Genomic DNA, 22,124 nt, shown 5'->3' with positions numbered 1-22,124 from the left:
ACAAATTTCCCACTACGGTCCCTTCTCAATTGGAAGCGCGTCCACCACTGATGGAATCTCCTCCTTGCTCCCTTCTCGTAATCAGATAAACGGGAGACCTCTTACATTGGCCACCCGCACCATTTTTTGCCCCCGGTTTCTTTCCAGTTAGCGATAATAGAAAGATCCTCCGACCTAACCCATCATCTATGCCAGCGTTTCCCAACCTTAGGAACTTGAAGATGCGTGGACTTCAACTCCCAGAATTCCCCAGCCAGCTATGCTGGCTGGGGAATTCTGGGAGTTGAAGTCCACGCATCTTCAAGTTCCTAAGGTTGGGAAACGCTGATCTATGCCAATGAGGACTCCCACCCTGGCCCCTTTCCACAGCCACAGGTAATTTCAACCCCGTCTCCTGCAAATGTCTGCTTTAATGCGAAGGTCCGCTCTGCTTCCGAGCCCTTCGCCCTTTTTTTTCGCCCAGGAGGAACCCTATTTTCCTGAATCGCACATAAACAGCGGTAGGAAACGGAGAGAGAGAGGAAAAAACTCGTCCCGACTCCTCTCTCCCACACGCTTCCCCACCGAAGCTATCAGCCACCGTTGCTGCAAACGCGCGAGCGATCACCGCGGAGGGAACGCGCTGACAAGGCTGGCCCAAAAAGCCGCCTCCGCTTAAGCCCAGGATGGCACCCCCCCCTCAAGGGGCGGGGCAGGTGGAAGAAAGGTGCCTCGAGGACAATCCCGGCGTCCAATCAGAGCGCCGCTAATGCAGCTGCGCGCCTTGTGCAGCTTGGGATCTGTAGTTTCATTGTAAGCCATTTTGTCTAAGGCTGGCTGCAACTTTCCCAGAGAGCAAGGACGATTCTAAGCGCCGCGCGAAGCTGCTTCTTTCTCTTCTTCCTGCTGCAGGCGAGGTTGAGTCGCAGGGTAGTTCGCTCGCTCGTCCTTGCGCTCAAAAATAGCGGGAGATGTAGCCGGACGAAGCTGGGTTTGCTCGCCAGGCAAGGGGGGAGGGCAAGGGAGGACAATTAAAGAGCTTTGCAGACACAGAAAGGAGAAGAGCTGGCGACAGAGCGTGTCGTGGACGCAGGGATTGTCCTCAAATTCTTTCGCCAGGATTCCTCGCTGGGCTCCGGGAGCTGGACTTGGTGCCTCCGGCTGGGGCAGCCACCAGGAGTGCGTGTGCCGAGGCGAAAGGAGATTAAGGCTGCCCTGGGTTCCTTAGGCTGCAGCTGCACCGGGATCCTTCGGGTTGTAGCTGTGGAGATGCATAGAGAGTGATCTTTTTTTGCGGCTGGTATCACGTTAAGAATTGAGGCTAAGCCCTAAGTCGTTCTTTACCCCCTTTCCCCCCCCCCTCCGGTTTGTCTGCTTGCCTGCCTGTCTCTCTTCATAACATAATATTTTTAAAGAATTGGGCCACCTAAAGTTGCTGCTGGAAAGCCGCCCTCATTAGTTGTCTCTGTGTTTGTCTCTGTATATGTGTGTGTGGGAACTGGAGAAGAGGCGACTCGTACAATCAATGTGTGCAGCCTTCGCTGCTGCTCGAGTTGTCTGCTGCAGCACTTGAAACGTGACTTCCAATATTACAAAAAAAAAATCCCTTTTAATCCTTTCCCCCATCTTTTTCAAGATGTAAACTACATCTCGAACACTACAGGCCTACAGATCGCTTTTGGTGGCTTGAGAAAGAGAAAAGGGGGACAACAAGGGTGTCTTTTTGTGTATAGGGTGTAAAATTTCCATTATGAATGTTTCTCTAAAGTGATTTTTTTGGTGGTTTGCTTTGGATTTGGCTTTTTTCTTCTGTTTGACCTCGCAACCCAACATATTTTGGATTTATTGCACGGAGAATTGCATTGTGTGCGAAGAAAATCGGATTACAAGAAACCACTATAAACAAGAAACAAACAAACAAAAAAAGGATTCCCCCTCAAAATTGGTTGCGGCTTTTAATTCATGAAGCAATTGTCCCCATTTGCAATCAGAATCCGGATATCAGAATGAGCAAAGAAAGACCCAAGAGGAATATAATTCAAAAGAAATATGTAAGTGGTTGTACCGTACCATTTGTTTCTTTGGTTTCTGGAAATGTCCGTGAATGTCAAGTTAACGATGGCTTTAAAAATGTCTAGAAAGAAATGTTGGCTATTCGTTGGGAATGGAGGTGAATTTCAAAAGCTCCTTTATTTGGGAAAAAAATGTTTTAGAAATCAGATTTGGGTCGCGATACCTCAAGTGAAGAAATGTATTGATTTCAAATTACACAGTCATAATCGAGTTTTAAAAGATGAAAGACACGGGGCTGGGGGGGTGCTATGGATAATGCAGCTAAACTGCTTTTTCAAGCAAATTTCACTTTGTATGCAAATAATCACATTGTTGTAACGTGTTCAGGGGGTTGAGGAGGCATCTTACCTATACGACGATAGGGTAAACTTGAAATTTAATGTCTAGTTTGGGCGAGTTTAATGCTTAATCAATCAACTCTAGCCTGTATGATCGTTTGCTTTACTGGGTTTGCAGTAGAAACCAAACCAGTTGGGCATCATGATACGAGAAATATACTTGCAAGGCCTGGTAGCATTGGTGGTATTGGTAGCAAAAATGGCTCTGTATTTGACTGATTTTTATGCTTATAATGAAATAGCTTTAATAGTAAAAATGGTGTATTAAAAATCGAAAACGTATGATCTTAGTACTGGACAGAAATTATTATGGTTGGGTTTGTCCTTTGCTCCATATACGATTGATTGAGATGGCAAATTAACCAAGTTTGTAGCAACAGAATAGATTAAATTAATGTACTGAGGGTTTTTTCCTTTTTTAAAAAGGACTCGAAATATTGAATAAAAAATAGGCTGGTGTTAAACGAAACTGTTATAACTGACACAAAGTTGTATTCTCTCGTGAGTCCTCTTATTTGTTAGAAATGGGGATGGATCATTTTCTAAACCCTTCCTCTTTGTTTTCAAAAAACACTTCATAAAGTCATAATGAACTATTTTAGCAGTTTTGAAACGAATTTAGGAGAAAGACAGGCCAGCTAATAAAAGGGAAGTTCAAGCTTTTTTTCATCACATTCTGAATTAAAAATAGAACCGCATTGCAGAGGAATTGAGATTCTAAAGTACGGTACTTGAAAGTATTTTGTCAAGAGAAGTGTTTATGTAGAAAATCTATTAAACGTGCTGGCTGCGCATGTTTCCCCTGTACTGAAACAAAGCAGAAAGGGGGTGGGGAATCTGGAGCGTTAAAATAAACACACACACACACACACGTCAAAAACCTGTCTTTAGCTATATTCTACGTATGCACGAATGAACAATGCAACTCTGCTCACGCAGTTTACTGGGGGGGGGAATGAGGTGTCACTCCTCGTGAGTGACTCCGGATGGAGAAGCTCTGCTGGAGGAGTAAAACGACATCTTCGGTGTTCCTACAAGTTCGTCAAGTTGGAAAAAAAATATATATGCGGGGAGGGGAGGGGGCAGGTTGCGAGAAGGGATAAGAATAGGTGGACTGTTCTGCCATTGCAGTGACTGGCGATCACAAGTATGGCTGCTATTTTGGACCTTCCTGCCGCTTTGCAAACTACGTGTGGTGGTTTCACGCATCCTCCACGCAGCGTCAGCAACAGGTTAAAGCGGAATGTCAACGCGAGTTCCTTGGTTCCAGGCCATTTAGTCGGGGCCAAGTTTTTTTTTGTTGATCTTCTGACGTCACAAAGGGAAGGGCCTGGCTGTGGCCGCGATGGAATCTTAAGTCTCAAATTCCAAGTCCCCGCCCACTTTTCTGTGACGTCACAATCCGAGGCGGGTCGTGTAGTCTGGGCATTGCATGGGTGTGAGAAACGGTTTGCGCAGGGGCTACTACCTGTTTGAAAAAGGAAACGACCGTGCAGCATGGTACTGATTAGGCCTCTAGCTAGGCCAGGGGTCGGCAACCTCGGCTCTTTTATGACTCGTGGACTTCAACTCCCAGAATTCCTGAGCCAGCATAGCTGGCTCAGGAATTCTGGGAGTTGAAGTCCACGAGTCATAAAAGAGCCGAGGTTGCCAACCCCTGAGCTAGGCGGACAGGTGTCGCAAGTATTTGCATAGCTCTGGTGCTTCCTTCCACCTCTTGGCGCCCTCGCCTTCCTAGAAGGTAACTCTAGTGCCCTGGCTGTCTGACCTGCTTAGGTTAAACTGCTTCCTCTTTTGCAGACATCTTTGCGATGAAAGGAACTTTTTTCCTGAAGGAAGAAAGGTGACTGCTTTTCTGTATGCCTCAGTTGTTTTGCTAAAACATAGCAGACACATTTTTCCCCGTGTCTGTGCATATAAAGTGTGTTCTGGTACTTAAAAATGAGCTTATCTTTTTTTTTTCCTGGTGCCCTGCAGTAGTGGTTATATGATCCACTCAGTTAATTTAACTGTGGGCTTTTTTTGTGTGTATGTGTAGCACAATGGAACATTTGGGATGGGTTTGCATAGTTCACTAGGCTAAAACGAGAACAGCTCATCCTGATTAGCGAAATAAGGTTCATATAGTTGCTAAGAGTTGACCCAAATCCGATGCCGCATAATAAATATATGGGACCATTGTATCACAAATGAAGCCACAAAAAAGAGAAGTTTGTAATGCATTTTAATTGTAGTTAAATATATTGTCTGAAGTTTAATGAGGTATATTTGGATCCCAAGGATGGCCACACCTGTTAATTATGTTCTATTTTCTTGCACGGCTTTGGCCTCGGTTGAAGCCTTCCTTCTCAGTAATCTGTTTTATTCTGATTCCATCTTTTCACAAATGCTCAATATTTTGTTCAAAAATTACAAGACCACAATTGCCCCGAAAATTGCTGTTTTGAGTCAAAATAAAAAATGTTTATTTATTTTGTTTTAAGAGCAGTTGGGAAAAGCTTTTATTCATCAAGAAGGAATGGCTGAGGAATTTGATGTCACAAGTACCCAGAGAACATATTGTCCACATATGATTGGACTTATATGTAAATTAGATTGCAACCCTACCTATAAAATGTCATAATATTCTTGTGTAACCAGTTTGCAAATTGGGCATATGCAGTCATCTGGTTACTCTCTCAGTGGAATAATGTAGTGAAGGGGAAAATTAAAGTATGTAGAATTAATATATTGTTTTTGTTGCTGGCTGGCTTGTACTTTATTCTGTGAAGTTGATATCAAGTATAGGTTTGAAACTGGAAATATGATATATTGGGGACAAATAATGTGAGATGATGCTAGAATATACTTAAGTTGTTTTATCAAGTGAATTCATGTTTCCTGCTGATGCAGATATTGGAAAGCACAGCTATGTGGAGAGTGCCACAACTCCTCCAGAATCATTGAAAGTAGTATATAATTCCTGTTTTTAATGTTAATTGTAGTTATTACCACAAGCACAAATAGTGATCTTGTTCTAAATAGTTGGGAATTATATTGATCTATAGAGATGCATGGAATTTGGGTGATGTTTTATGTATCTTAATAAACAGTGCTTTAACCTCCTATGTTTTATAATAAGGTGGGATAACTGAAATAATAATAATACTTGGGGGGGAAAATCTCTTTATTCAAATGTGATCTTTGAATATCATAATAGTAAATATCCTCCCCTACTGAAACTTCCTAGAGGAATAAGCTATATAATTAAAGTAACTTGGCCACTAATGTGTATACAACATTCATTTTTTTTCCTAATTAAAAAGTTCATCATGTGGCTCCTAAGTTGTTTTGGAATATATTTTTGATGGACCTAGGCTATATTCTTCAGTTATTTAATCTTTCGCTGAATAGAATGGTTTTGCTCCGTTTGACACCTATTTGTTTAAGTGTGGTCGAGCTTATTTTATATATTGTGAAATAAAATCTGAGGTGGGGTAGAGAGACTATACTAACCACAATTCACATTTATATAATTACATTAATTTTTTTCTCTTAAGGGTTCTTGGAAGCTGTGTCTGGGGGCTAAAATTCATCAGCTAACCCTGTGAAGGAAGTGAGCCTCTGGAATATAACTGTTTCATTGATCCAGAGCTTTCTGAGAATTGCTGTAACTTTCCCAATAGAAATCAAAGGTTGGGTACATACATTACTTAAGGATCATGTTAGTTGACTTGGCTAGGGGAACCTGAATCAAATTTTAAATTGTTTAAGTGGTCTTGCAGTAATTACACTTCCTCTACTTAACTCATTCTCTTTCATAATATTGGTATGAGGATAAAATGGGATTAAACCCAGAACTACTCAAAGAAACAAACAGATAATTTCATAAAAACATATCTCTATGATGGCTTGAATAACAAGTTTAAATATTAGCCATGTTTGATATGCTAAACAATTATTTAAAAAGTACAGTAGTTAATCAATTTAATTGATGTCTAAGGAGACACCTCTAATAAATGGAAGATTAGTAATAGTGACCCTTTTTTTTCTAATGAAATTGTTCAGGGCTTGTGTTTCTGCAATGGTGGAACATGGACTTCATGTGATCGAAACCTTTTTATAATTCCATGATAATTTCCAGTTAAGTTTTCAGTACACAGTGGATATCCTGTATATTCAATTAAATATCCAAAATTTGGTGAGTTTTAATATTCTCCAAAGAGTTTTGTAAATCTTCAAAGAGAATTTCTGCACTACTAATGGTAGAGTTCTGCATATTTCTACTTAAAGTATAACCTACCGTGCTCAGTGGGACATAGTTTAGATGAATTTCAAATATCAGTTTAGATGAATTTCAAATATCAATCTCTTTTGTATATCTCACTATGGTTATATACAATTCAAAGATTTAAGAAAAGCATTGTTCTTAGGAACTCCACATTTCTGCCTCTGGACCATGCTGAACCTCCTTTAGATGAGGCTATTCCAGGGGCAGTTTGGCAGTTTCTGGAAGCATGTTTCATGAACCAGAACTAAAAGGATTCCCAAATCACTGAGTTTTACACTTTTATGTGTAAAGAACAATGTTACACATAAACATTGACCGTAGGTATCAGCTCCTGATTCTATTGAAGGAAACAATTAGCATGGAAGATGGGCAAATTGCCATCAGAGGTCAATAAATTCATGGGTGTGAAAATCCTATCATCCTGACCATTTTTAATTTAACCTAGTCCCCAGATAACTGTCACAGTTATGGGGATAGCAATTGAATTATGGATTGCAAGGGTCAGAAAAGCTTCACAAGTACATTCAGTCCTCTAAATAATCACATGCTTTTTACCTTTTTCTGTATGTGGCATAAGAAATGGCATTGGCTGGTTGTTGGTGGAAAAAAAAACTGGTGAGGAATGAATAGGGATTTATGTCAGGGTCTGCCAATTAGCGCTGGCAGTAACTGCATGTCACTCTTGTCTGTTGGGAAGCTTGACGGGCTAATTGCATTTAGTCTGGTGCTGCGTCTTTATTTGGGATTTCTGATTTTCCCAACAGAGCATGGCCCTCCATTTATATCACATCTTGGTGCAATTGTGAGTTTGCTTGGGAGAGTAATTGGAGCTTTTGAAATTGCTGCTATTTCTTACGTATCTCTGATGCAAGCTTAGTTGCACTGAGGCATGTGAAATACTTTTCATGTAAGAGATTACTTAATTCTCAAGTGCCCTTTTTCTCAGCTCAGGGATAAGAAACAACTTACTATCTTTGCAGTTCTGATAGAGAATATGAGAAGGAAGTGAAAAATGCTGGGTATTTTTTCTCTTAACCAGCTCTGGCATACAGTGTGATTCCAACAGAGAAATTAGCATACAGTCCCACACAAGGGAGTTTAGAAATGGGAAAGTTTAACTTGATTTCATGATTTCCTTATGAAACTCTGGGAAAACTGGCCTTCAGTTATCTCAAGATTATCTATAATGCAAGGACAGGCATTGCCACACATAGCCAGATCCATAAATTGTGACAGTGACATCATGAGTAGAACAACAAGAGCCGTTAGTTTGACCAAGAACTTCACTAAATTTTGTTAAAGACCTGTTCAGAATTTTATTTATCTAAAATTTAAAAGCTAGTCTATGTATATTTTGTTTATCTCATGGATTTAGTGTCTTTCATTTATTTATTTGTTATATTCATATCCTGTTTTCCATGTGCCGCATAAAGCATTTTTTGCTGCTTTTCCCCAACATCAACCCTATGAGGCAGGCTAGGCTGACTTAAAGTCACATCAGAAATCTAATTGCCATAGATAACTCCTTCATTGCTTCCTGGTTTATTAGGGTTGCATAATGGGGAAGGAAAGCTGTGCTTATCTTCAGGCAAAAGCAACCAAAATGGCTCTTTATATCTCTTGGCATGGTGTGGAGAGTAAGGAAGATGACTTTGATGGAGATAATGCAGGAGTTGTTGCTTAGGCAAAAGGGACTGAAGTCCAGTTCAGCCATATAACCGGCTCATGCCGATACCTCCCCAATTCACTGAGTCATAAGAGAGAGGGGGAGGTACAGCAGTATCAGTTGCAAGGTCCAGTTATTGTAGCCAATGTCAGCAAAAGTACTTTTAGCCTTGTGTTGGAATTGATTTCAGGGTCTGGTCTACCTAGAGAGTCTGACACAGGGAAATCAGAGAATGAGGGGTAGAGCTTCAATCTTTATTGACTTTCAAATAATAATAATAATAATAATAATAATAATAATAATAATAATAATAATAATAATAATAATAATAATAATAATAATAATAATAATAATAATAATAATAATTTTATTTGTATACCGCCCTTCTCCCGAAGGACTCAGGGCGGTGAACAGGGCAATACATGTTAAAAGACAAGAGTACAAAAATTAAAAGAGATTAAACAAGATGCCCAAAAACTATAACAATAAGTTAAAATACATAAAAAGCAATAAAACCCAAACTCATCACCCATCAGGCCAGGCCGGCTTGTTCGAACAGGTAGGTCTTTAGATCGCGCCGGAAGGAGCGAAGGTCGGGCGCCATCCGGAGCTCAACCAGAAGATGGTTCCATAAATCTAGCGCGCCCACAGAGAACGCCCTCCCCCTGGGTGCCACCAGTCGACATTCTTTGACCGGTGGCACCCTGAGGAGGCCCTCTCTGTGGGAGCGCACTGGGCAGAGGGAAGTTGATGCCGGCCGCAGGTGGTCCCTGAGGTATTCCGGACCCATGCCATGAAGGGCTTTGTAGGTCATTACCAGCACCTTGAATCTCACACGGAAGACAACTGGAAGCCAATGCAGCTCGTGGAGCAGGGGTGTAACATGGGAGTATCAGGAAACTCCCAACACAACTCTCGCGGCTGCATTCTGTACCAGTTGGAGCCTCCGAGTGGTCCTCAAGGGCAGCCCCATGTAGAGAGCGTTGCAGTAGTCCAAACGAGAGGTCACGAGCGCATGACCATACGCAAGGCATCCCGGTCTAGATAGGACCGCAACTGGCGCACCAGGCGAGCCTGGGCGAAGGCCCCCCTAGTCACATTTACTATATGGTCTTCTAAAGAAAGCTGTGAATCTAGGAGGACTCCCAAGTTGCGAGCCCTATCTACGGGGGGTAATAACTCACCCCCCATAGAAAGAGATGGAATATTCTGAATATCTCGAGATGCCGGTACGCACAGCCACTCAGTCTTGTCAGGGTTGAGTCGAAGCCTGTTCCTCCCCATCCAGACCCGAACTGCCTCCAGGCAACGGGACATCATGTCGAGGGCATCACTGGGGTGGTTTGGGGTCGAAATGAAAAGCTGGGTATCATCAGCATACTGATCATACCCAACTCCAAAACCACGAATGATCTCACCCAGCGGCTTCATATAGATGTTGAACAGGAGAGGCGAGAGGACCGACCCCTGAGGAACTCCACAAGCGAGAGGCCTCGAGGTCGACCTCTGTCCCCCTGCCAACACCGACTGCGAACGTCCCAGGAGATAGGAGGAGAACCACTGAAGAACCGTGCCTCCCACTCCCAATCCCCTGAGACGCCGCAGCAGGATACCATGGTCGATGGTATTGAAAGCCGCTGAGAGGTCTAATAGGACTAGGACAGAGGAATATCCCCTGTCCCAAGCCCTCCAGAGATCATTCACCAGCGCGACCAATGCCGTCTCCGTGCTGTACCCGGGCCTGAAGCCCAATTGGTATGGGTCTAGATAATTCGCTTCATCCAGAACCAGAGGAAGCTGATGTGCCACCACGCTCTCAACAACCTTCGCAAGAAAGCGAAGGTTGGAGACCGGACGAAAGTTATTTAACACAGCTGGGTCCAAGGCAGGATTCTTGAGGAGAGGTCTCACCACCGCCTCCTTCAAGACGGCGGGGAAACTACCCTCACTCAAAGATGCAGATATAACCGCCTGGAACCAGCCTCGTGTCCCCTCCCGGGCCGCATAAACCAGCCAGGAAGGGCATGGGTCCAATAAACATGTGGTGGAACTCAGCCTCCCCATAATCCTGTCCACTTCCTCCGGAGTCACAGGATCGAACTCCTCCCAGATAACATTGACAAGACCACCCGTGTCCTGATCGTCAGACTCTGCCCAGTCGGAGTCCAAACTGGTCCGAATCCGAGCGATTTTGTCCGACAGATGTTGACTGAACTCCTCGGCACGTCCCTGCAAGGGTTCATCCGTCACCTCCTGATTAAGGAGGGAGCGGGTCACCCTAAACAGGGCGGCCGGGCGATTATCTGCGGACGCGATAAGGGTAGCGAAGTGATTAGACCTCGCCACCCTTATCGCCGCGAGATAAGACCTAATATAGGTTCTTAGACGCAATCGGTCAGATTCAGATCGGCTGGATCTCCAACAGCTCTCTAGGCCCCGTCTCCGACGTTTCATCTCCCGGAGCTCCGCAGAAAACATGGAGCCCGCTGGGATCTGCACTGGGTCAGGGGCCGCAAGGGTACAACTCGGTCAAGTGCCTCCGTGGCCGTCCTTTCCAAGGCTTCCACTAAGGCATCCGCCTAGCTGTGAGCAGAGGAGGCAGGTGGGGACCCCAGCACTGCCTGGAACCTCTCAGGGTCCATTAAGCTATCCATACAGGTTCAAGCAAATGCCCAAAGGAGAATTTCTAAGGGTGCTAAACTGGAAAATATTATCAAGTAATGGTGTGGTCCACACTGACTATGTACTCCTGTAGCATGACAATTTGATAAGGTGCTGTTCTTTGTGGATGTTAACTATTAAAAAAACATTAATTTTGCATGGAGAGTTAAAATTGCAAGTGTGCCAAGCTAATGGATTTATGAAATGGCTCATTACCTTGGAAATTCTCAAAGTTCCAAGAAGTTTCTCCAGGTTGGCAGGTGAAGATGCTGTGTCCAGTATATTGGTCTTTGGTTATGTTTCCCAAATATACTGGATTTTAAGCTAGGATCTTCTGAGTATTAAATGAAAATACTTCTTTCTTCCAAAACATTTTAGATCAGGGGTTCCCAACCCCCAGTCTGTGGACCAGTATTGGGCTTCGGCTTGCCAGCAACCGGTCTGCACAAACAAGCAAAGCCCCATCCACAAGATGCAGGCAGCAGACAGAACCATGCACCCTTTGGTCCATGGAAAAACCTCTTTCCACGGAACTGGTCCCTGGTGCCCCAAGGGTTGGGGTCCTCTGTTTTAGATCCTGTATTCTAGATTGCTGAGATTTAAATATCCCAGAGCTTCATTTTTCTATACATTTCTAGTATCATTTTACTCTGCTTATTATTACTTTAGTTCATATTATCTGCATCCTGTACATTAACATAGATATATGAAAAACAGATTGCAGGACTGGATAGGCTGTGATCTGACACTGAAGGTTGACTATAAATATAATAGATAGAATTTCAATAAACCTTGCAGGGAATTGAACATAATGTAGGCTTTTAAAATGTATTTAAAAATGTGCAGCTATACTTAAGCATTCCTATTTGGAAGTAATCCTACTGCTTTTACTGAAATTTAAACATATAAACATTTGATTAGAAATAAAGTTAGCTTACATCTTTTAATTTACAAAGATAGGGTGTTTTCCATTCTGTTTTTTAAGTAATCAGAAGTTCAAACATGAACTTAATTTTTTGTCTGGAGCCTTGCGAATGATAGGCATTTGCTAGTAATTCCTGCTTATTATAAAAATAAAAATTGAATAAAAATCTGCTGCATTCTATTTAACTGTAGATTTTATGATTAGTTTAAATACACTTCAGTGCATGTGTCTTGCCTAAGAACTGCTATTTTGTAGTGTTATATGTTAGTGGAAGAGTTGGACAATTTGGAACCTAAATCTATTAAGAGATTGACAGTTATAATAAAAATTTTTATATATTTGGTTTTGAGTTACATCATTTATTGAGTTTGGCTCTGGAAGTATGAGCTGTGTGCTAAGAAGAATAGCAAACAACCCCGGAGCATGTGCCAAGACAATTAACTTTGTTGAACTATGGTTGATGGGAAAAAAAATAGGACTGCTGATATTTGTATCAGGAAATTTGAGCCATGTTTTGCTAGAAAATCTGACTCAGATAACTGATCCATTCTGATTGTTTTGAAAATGGTTTAACAGATCCATAACTTGTTAAGTATATTTTTCTTTGGCTAATAGTTATAATAAATGATATGAATTCTTAGGAGGGAATGTACATTGTGTTTGTTGTCTGAAGATTATTTTTCAGAATTTATGACTATTTTTCTCTTTGGAAGTCTAATGATTTGTTATAAAAATGGTTTATTGCATAAACCACAGTTTGGGTTCACACATTGGATTAAATCATAATCCATATTTTATAAATCATAATGGTAGGCTGCCAAACCAAAATCTACCTCCGTTAAAATAGCTTTTGTGATCCAGAGGCTGTTCTCACAACACTCAAGGTTAAAAAACTCAAGTTAATTAGCATGCATGTAGCAACATTTTACCTTTTGTTATCCATGTCTCCTTAATATTTGTGGCTTACTGTGCCATCCAGTTTCACAAATATCAGAAAGACAGAATTAAGGATTGTCCTCAAGATTTATTATAGCTTAAAGTTATAATAGTTGTATTATATAATACAGATTTGTGCAAAATCTAAATGATTTGACTCCATCATCACTGAGGAGCCATTTTCGCCTTCCCCACTCTTTCCAGCAGAAAGGGCCCATCTGAGCTTGTTTTTACAAATATTTTAGCAATGTTAGTACTGGAAATCATGCAAATACAACTGAAATGTGGACCAGGTTCTTATTTAATGATTTACAGTGTAGCCCTAAGGTTACATCTGTGAATCATAGTGTGTGTTGTGAATAAGGCTTCTGGACTGATGCTGCAAACATCCAGTTGAACCTTAGTTGGTATCAAAGAAATCCAGAAGAGTCAGCTATCTGCCTCTTAGTGGTCATCTGTAATTTTACAGTCCTGGCCTAATAGCCCTAGTCTTGAAGTACCTAAGTCTTGTTGAAATTAGTAGAATTTACTTACAAATGATGCAAGAAGGGACTGTTGTTTCAACTGATTATACTAAATGTTGGGCTTTCTTCTTCTTTTGCTTGCTAGTGACTTTCAGCTTGTATGAATTTATCTGATGCTGGACAAAATCTTTTTGGCTAGGATGTTTTATGACTAGTGGTGGGCAAAAAAGAAATGAGAGCCAAATTTTGCTTCACGTTTTGGTATACTCTCATAGCAAATGAAAGGCCAAATGATGCCTGATTAAATTCTAGTACAGAGGCGTGGTTGCTTGAATGTCCAGAGAGCTTGCTTTTCCTGTTGTATGATCAGGAATCTAACCAGGACATCATACCTGGGTAATGTTAGCTGTGGGACAGAAAAACAGGCTTAAACCAAGATTTATTTTTGTCTTGTGGAACCTGTTTAATGCAATAATAATAAACCATAGTTTTTAGTTCATCATCTTACACAGAGATTAATTGATGGCAGAAACAGGTTACCGTATATACTTGAGTATAAGCCGACTCGAGTATAAGCCGAGACCCCCAATTTCACCCCCAAAAACTGGAAAAAGTTATTGACTCGAGTATAAGCCGATCCGCCGTTCTGCAAGCCTCTGCCGCCAGCAGAGGCTCGATCCGCCATTTTGCAAGCCTGAATACACAGGAATACCCTGTGTGGCCGCGGCTGTCGGTGAAGCCCTGGCTGTCCGCTTCCTCGCTCCACGCTGCCATTCGGGGCCCGCGCGTTCCCCGGGCAAATCGCGGCGCCCAGCAGGCGAGGAAACACGCCCGCTCCAGTCGCCCCCCCTTCCCTCAGGAGACGCGAAGCAAGTGACCGCCCGGAGCTTACCGAGGACTTGCGCGCGGCCGAGGCTTCGGTGCTTCCAGGATCGCGCGCACCTCTCCCAATCCGCCGCCGTCCGGAGACCTGCCGAAGTTTGGGGAGGTTTGGGGAGGTGCGCGCGCACCTCCCCAAACCTCCCCAAACGTCGGCAGGTCTCCGGACCTCCGCGCCCTGCCTGCCTGCTTCTTTCCGCAGCGGAAAGAAGCAGGCAGGCAGGGCGCGGAGGAACGGAGACCTGCCGACATTTGGGGAGGTTTGGGCGCCTCCCCAAACCTCCCCAAACGTCGGCAGGTCTCCGGACCTCCGCGCCCTGCCTGCCTGCTTCTTTCCGCTGCGAAAAGAAGCAGGCAGGGCGCGGAGGAACGGAAACCTGCCGACGTTTGGGGAGGTTTGGGCGCCTCCCCAAACCTCCCCAAACGTCGGCAGGTCTCCGTTCCTCCGCGCAGACCTGCCGACGTTTGGGGAGGTTTGGGCGCCTCCCCAAACCTCCCCAAACGTCGGCAGGTCTCCCTTCCTCCTGCCGACGTTTGGGGAGGTTTGGGCGCCTCCCCAAACCTCGGCAGGTCTCCGTTCCTCTGCGCAGACCTGCCGACGTTTGGGGAGGTTTGGGCGCCTCCCCAAACCTCCCCAAACGTCGGCAGGTCTCCGTTCCTCCTGCCGACGTTTGGGGAGGTTTGGGCGCCTCCCCAAACCTCCCCAAACGTCGGCAGGTCTCCGTTCCTCCGCGCAGACCTGCCGACGTTTGGGGAGGTTTGGGCGCCTCCCCAAACCTCCCCAAACGTCGGCAGGTCTCCGTTCCTCCTGCCGACGTTTGGGGAGGTTTGGGCGCCTCCCCAAACCTCCCCAAACGTCAGCAGGTCTCCGTTCCTCCGCACAGACCTGCCGACGTTTGGGGAGGTTTGGGCGCCTCCCCAAACCTCCCCAAACGTCGGCAGGTCTCCGTTCCTCCTGCCGACGTTTGGGGAGGTTTGGGCGCCTCCCCAAACCTCCCCAGGTCTCCGTTCCTCCGCGCAGACCTGCCGACGTTTGGGGAGGTTTGGGCGCCTCCCCAAACCTCCCCAAACGTCGGCAGGTCTCCGTTCCTCCTGCCGACGTTTGGGGAGGTTTGGGGAGGCGCCCAAACCTCCCCAAACGTCGGCAGGTCTGCGCGGAGGAACGGAGACCTGCCGACGTTTGGGGAGGTTTGGGGAGGCGCCCAAACCTCCCCAAACGTCGGCAGGAGGAACGGAGACCTGCTGACGTTTGGGGAGGTTTGGGGAGGCGCCCAAACCTCCCCAAACGTCGGCAGGTCTGCGCGGAGGAACGGAGACCTGCCAACGTTTGGGGAGCCGCCCAAACCTCCCCAAACGTCGGCAGGAGGAACGGAGACCTGCCGACGTTTGGGGAGGCGCCCAAACCTCCCCAAACGTCGGCAGGTCTCCGTTCCTCCGCGCCCTGCCTGCCTGCTTCTTTCCGCTGCGGAAAGAAGCAGGCAGGCAAGGCGTGGAGGTCCGGAGACCTGCCGACGTTTGGGGAGGTTTGGGGAGGTGCGCGCGCACCTCCCCAAACCTCCCCAAACTTCGGCAGGTCTCCGGATGGCGGTGGCTTGGGAGAGGTGCGCGCGATCCCGGAAGCACCAAAGCCTCGGCCGCGCACAAGTCCTCGGTAAGTTTTTTTGTTGACTGGAGTATAAGCCGAAGTGGAATTTTTCAGCCCAAAAAGTGGGCTGAAAAATTCGGCTTATACTCAAGTATATACGGTAAATGCAAATGAGTTTAGTGCACAGTATGATACCAGCAAGAGAGTCAATAATTTAGGATCTGAGTCAGATGAATTGAAGTCTTTGCTTGCAAATGTAGGTTTGAGTTCTGATAAAGAGTTCAGGGACTGTAGAAAACACAAGAAAACAAATGGATTTTTTGAAAGACAAAGTGAATGTGTAAACCTCATTTTAACATTGTAGCATTTCTTTTGGAAGGGTGATAAATACTTCTTCTGGGACTTTTAAGGCCCTTGATGACATTGAGGGCTGTTTTTGGAAAGAAAAAGTGGAGCCTGTATTGGAGATACAGAAGGACTTGGATTCATAGCTGAGATTCTTTGAAAATATACATACATTGAAATAATTAGATATATTGAAATTACTTTAAAAATTTACTTTTTATTTAATATACCGTAAATCAAACCGACCAAACTTCTCCAACTGTATTTCTTTACTAAAAAGGAATATAAATGTATTTTTCTGTTGTCAAACACTGAAATTTAATTAAACTCTTCAACTGAAAACTCTTTCTGTAATCTTTATTATAATGTAATATGTAAGTTAATAAGCTTGGTGTGCTTGTATTCCTCAAAGGAATATAAAAGTGTTGTGGCAAGGCACAGTAGGTTGTTTATTTTTTTATCAGTGAACTGAATAGAGGCAGAAATATTTTCAGCTGCTTCAGAAGTTTTTAAAAATAAGTATCTTTGGCTTATTTAGCACTATTTCACCTTACACCTTTTCTGCGTGCATATTTCAAGTGACTCATTCATATACAAGCCAGCTTGGGTGTTTCCTTAACTATTATGTAATTAGTTGTATTTCTTCTTGCATTTTAATATTTTATACTTCCCCTCTACATTGTTACTTTTACAGAAGTGTAATGGAGATATTCAGATCTACCCCCTTTTACTTACTCATGCAATATAGGATTATCGGTACTAATAATTACTACATTAAGCCATTATGGAGTTTATTTTTAGTTTTTATGTAATTTGTGAACATATGGTCTGGCTGCATTTGTATATTGTAATAAAGCTAAAATCTCAAGTATGGTGTCCAGATGTGCTAATTTGCTTGCATATTCCCTCCTGGAAGTCTCCTATATAATACTGGATGCTTCTACATCTTCATTTAAAAAATTGAGAAGGTGGCATAATACAAAAAAGAAGGTCAGTCTCCAACATAATTTTTACTTCCAAGCTATCTTTATATTCTCAATGGTCCTAAACGTTATTAGAAAATAAAATTAAAATGAAGGGCAATGGTAGCTTGCAGCTGCTTTGATTCAAAATCTGTCCATTTGTTGAAAAAGAGATAGAGGAAGGAAGAACTACAGAAGTTCATAGATAAATCAGTTTTCCAAAATGTTTATTACCACGAGTCACTTCATGAGAGTACCTATAATGTGTGCTCACTTCTCAAACAGGTTGAGTGTCCTTTCAATAAGTTGTAGTTTAACCATGAGATTGAATAAGCTATTGGTTGTATAAAGATATAATATTAAACCATGGCTCAAAGCCATAATAGTATCATTCGTGTTTCATATTAAGCGCTAAACAGATACGCTATTGTATGATTCATAATCTCATATGAACCATACCATAAGATCAGAGAAGTACATATTTTTGGGTGTCCAATTGAATAAGAAGGAAGGAGCTGACTATCATATGCCTGAGAGCTTCCCTAAAAATATTAAACAGCATATTGTTTGCACTGGTCTACATCACTTCTGACTACGTCAATATGAATTCCTCCAGATGTTTTCATTTATAAACCATTAGCCATGCTATCTGGAGATATTTGTGTTTATAGGTCAAAATGTCTAGATGGATATAGGAAGGAGTAAATGAAAATGTTGGTGTGTTCTTTTAAAGCATCTTTATTACCTTGTGTGGGAGAATGGCCAGCTATCTGGACAGAACATGCTATTTCATACAGCATCAGACCCCTTCTACAAAGTCTATTTTTATTGCATTAATTTCTGTTCTGTTGGAATTCATGTGGATTAAGGATGACAGGGATGAGTAAGAAATTCTCTCATCCAAATACAGACTTTAATTCTGTACAAAAACCCAGGGAAAACTAAAGAGAGTCTATTATAAAGCACTAATGGAAGTATACATTGATTGGAACACTCAATGTAGTTGATGCTGTAATGGGTGATTCTTATCCTGTTATCCTTTGAGAGAGCCTTATCCAGCTTGTTGCTTTTCAGATATGTTGAAATACATTTTCCTTCTCCTCTAGCCAATATTATATATTTTGCTGTCTAGCATATCCGGACATTGAAGTGGCGAGGCTAGTTTAGAAAAAACAAATTATTTCTGAGATAAAAAACTAATGGAACACCTAAACAATTAATAGGATAGGCATTTTAAAAAAATTCTTAGAATTTCATTGTGTATCCTGACCACAATCCCTAGTTTATTGGTTACCTAAAAGTAGAGATCCAAATTACAAAGTTTTCTTAGATATGGGGTTAAACTTCCTTTCATCTGCCACAGGCTTCCCCTAGTACATTTCTTTATTTTCCTGTACAGTACACCTACTCCACCCTGATCTCAAAAAAGAAAAACCTTGCTGAGCAATGATATACTTTTGGGGACCTATCTGCTAGTATTATTAATAAAACAACCTTTTATTTATGCACACATGCTGACCCACACTTTTCCTTCAGGCTAGGGGAGGCCCAGTAGGGTACCTGTAGTGACCAGTAGTCTATAGTATTTCCTTTGTGCATGCTCAGCTCCCTTCCTTACTTGCTTTTCTTTCTATTATTCAATGCTTTAATTAAAAACAATAAAACAGGAAGTTACATGCTCCACAGCAGATACTGCCCTAAAGCATAACTTGCATTTCCAGGAGTGCCTCTTGGTGCCAGAGATCCCCAAGGCATTTGGGGGAAGTAAAAATAGTCTGTGGTTGTTGCTGTCCAATATTTTGTTTTGAATTGTGATCACCTGCCCAGAATAAAAGACAATAGAAGCTGAGACAATAAAGAAGATCCTGAGAGGTTAGAGGAGGCATTGGGGATCAACTAGACTCCTTTCTAATGTTATTTTGTGAGTGCCTGTTCTCAACAGTGGTATCCATTTGTGAGAATACCAATATTATGCTTTCAGGACTGCAAATAGGCCCATCAGCCTGAACATAAACATATTTACAGATCCCATGTCTAGTTTTACACATATAACATCTCTCCACACACATATGCATGAAAGACAGAGTCATAAAGGGCTTTTGTTATATTGGGAGGGCTACAGAGCTATCTCCCATCTTAAGGAATATAGTACATTCTTCAGTAATATTAGAAAATAGAGCTCAATGAACAAAATGAGAATTGCTTCTGGATATATGTAGATAAGATTGCACTTTCCAGGGATTTTCCCTTGCTTGAGAAAAATTCATATTGAGTTATTCAAGTATTCATTTGTATCAAGTGTGAATTTAATGTGTACAATAACTGAAAAATACTAAAACCATCTGAGTATGTGAAGCAATTAGAAAGTATTATGCACCATTTTCAATACTTTTAATATGAGTTGCATAGAGAGAAAATAAAGAAAAAGAAACCTCTTTCTTATAAAAAGCTAATATGATCAAATAAATAAACTCTGCTTTACAGCTGGCTTCCAGAATTGCTTCTAGTTTAATACCCCAACAAATGCGATATATCAGAGGTATGTGAAAATGTTTATTAATGTCTTCTGGTCTTCGGCCTCTAAGTTGTCATCTAGATTATTAGTTTGGAAGAATGGGGTCAGAAGGCACTGCAGATAGACTCCATGCCAAACTAACAATGAAAGTATCAACCTAAAAGGTCTGCTTTGCTAGAGCTCAGTTGAACTTTGGCCTGAGATTTTCTAGGAACCAGCCTACTTAGATTTTATGAGTTTGACTTGGAATAGTTTCATCATGGAGTAATTTGTTTGGGCTGATTCTTTAGAAGCTTTCAAACTGATTACGTATTAACCATGGTATATATACATTTTGCTTGTATTATCAATAGTTTCTTAATGGTCATTCTGTACTAAAACTGATTTTAGCAATGCTTAATCTTGTAGCGGTACTTTTGGGCAGTCTAAGCAAGATTTATTAATGTGAACATTGAAGCATCAGTTCAGTCTTGGAAAACCTAAACATGTATTAAATATACATGTGTGTAACAACAACAACAAAAAAAGACAGCTGCTTCCTCTGAGGAAAAGCAGTTATAAGAGGGGCTGTTTGGCAGTTGAGATGTGGCCTGTGGGAGGAAGGATGAGGTGTTTATCCCTTTCCTTCCAGATATGTTGGGGTTTTCTTACAGGTGTTGGTATCTTTTAAACAGTTAATTATAGCTCCTCTCCATAAAGCTTATTGATGTCCTTAGAAATCCATGGAACCAATATATTTTCTTCCACCTCTGCACAATAATAGGTGGATTTCTTGAGGTTTGCTATACTAGAGCAGAGAAGATAATGCTTCTAATATTGATGTCTTGGATAGAAACTTTGATTACTGAAACCCTTAAAAAAATAAAAACTAATGCATTTTGTCAGGATTGCTTTTAAACCAACTGTCAGCTCTTTCGCTTCCATGCAAGCTGAAAGAAAAAAAAATATCTTCCTGCTAAACCTTTCAGCTTGGTTATTATTTTTGTCAGAAACAGAAAAGAGTCTAGTGCACAGGAGGAGGGAAAGAGAGAGAGTTGTTAGGAGTTATACTTTGGATTAGATTTCCCTCTCCTCAATAATATTAAAAATATATTATTTTGAAGTATCTTCTTACAAAATGTGAGTTCAAAACAAATTGGATATAAAAATTAAACTGTAGCAGGTGTGTATAATATGTTTTGCAATTGATGAATTTACTGAGATAACTTGATTTGCCTTTCATTCCAAATATGTGTGTGCGTGCATGTGGCTTTGCATGCTTATAGGAGCTAATTTTCTATGAGGTTGTTTCTCTTCTCCTCCCCTCCCCTCCCCTCCCCTCTCTCTCCCTCTCTCCCCCTCTCAATATTTTGCAACAATGCCTAGGTTAACAATGATAGTCTTGCTATATTGTGAAGAAAAAAAGGCGGCTTCTGTTCCAGCTGGGTTTCAGGCTTAATTCATTGCTCTGTGGTGGGATCACCACAGCTGCTATAGGGCCTTTACAAATGGAAAAAAGCTGTCAGTGTTTATTTTATCCAACGTACATACAATGAGACTAAGCTGAGGAATCCATTCCAACATGCCGTGTACATGCTGTAGGCATCATTTATAGTAGTATTGTTACGGTGTGAATTTTAAAATAAGAGTGTCTTGAAGTGGGAGAAAAAATAAGCTTAGAGCTGGAATATGACTACTTGAGTAGCTTCCATTCTGTGAGGAGTTTAGGATTCCCAGTTGCCATGATTTTTTTTATGGCTTTCAGCAGGTAATCAATTACCTCAGAAGTTACTTAAAATAGTGGTTACATGGCACTTGTACTGAGAGAAGAATTTCCTTTAGTCTTTAGCTGTATATTGCCTGATTTTTGTCAGCTTTTTTTCCTCTGAAAATTGCTAAAAATATCTGTCACTGCTAACAAGGTTTCTAAACTCTTGTGGTTTTTTTTCTCTTTGTCCCCAAATAATCTTAGAGATGGTAGTTCGGAGAGTCATGAATCTGTAAATTGTAATAGAATTATTCCTTCAGAAACATTAAGGTTACCTAAAAAGAAACGGTGATAATGAACTTGGTTTTGAAATCAATCTGAATTGTTAGCATAGCTCAGCCTTGCTTGCCCTGGGTGCATATTCTCATGTTTTGTCATTATGATGCTAGAATTTCAGGCCAACATAGCCAAAGGCTAGTATGGATCCTAAATGTCCACTGTAGTTGACAAAGTAGAAGAAAAAGTGGAATGAATGTGCTCCTGGAATAGTTAATGAATCAGTCCTGTGCCTAATTAGAAGAAAAGATTTTGTTTCCCCAAATTGCAACTCCCTTGTAATCCCATTTACACAAAGATGGTGGGTAAAAACCAGACTGGGTCTTTACAATTATATCAAGGTTTGTTAGGAGGGTTGGTTTAGCTCCTAGATTTGTTAGCTAGACCCAGGATATCATAGATGTATTGTCCTTTATTGTAAAAAACAACAGTTTTCCCAAAGAGACTAGTTTACTGATCACAAGTACTTAGCAGAAAGGTTTTCTATGGAAAATCTTAACAGG

The 22,124-nt window shown here is 41.9% G+C and overlaps 1 protein-coding gene across 3 annotated transcripts in view; it reads left to right on the top strand.

The window, feature by feature from the left end:
• Window positions 1-807: 807 nt before the first annotated feature.
• JARID2 (jumonji and AT-rich interaction domain containing 2) overlaps window positions 808-22,124 on the top strand; it is a 256,135-nt gene continuing 234,818 nt past the window's right edge. For all 3 annotated transcript variants that reach the window (XR_014025984.1, XR_014025985.1, XM_081324217.1), the window contains exon 1: window positions 808-2,030. Coding sequence is in view for 1 of the 3 variants with exons in the window: in XM_081324217.1 (XP_081180343.1) it covers window positions 1,986-2,030 (45 nt within the window). In the remaining 2 variants the exon portion in view is untranslated. The remainder of the gene's footprint in view (window positions 2,031-22,124) is intronic.

The sequence above is a fragment of the Vipera berus genome (assembly GCF_964194415.1).
Source record: "Vipera berus genome assembly, chromosome: 3".
Classification (NCBI taxonomy): Eukaryota; Metazoa; Chordata; class Lepidosauria; order Squamata; family Viperidae; genus Vipera; species Vipera berus.
Note: the sequence above shows the minus strand (reverse complement) of the source record. Positions and strands in the feature narration are given on the sequence as shown.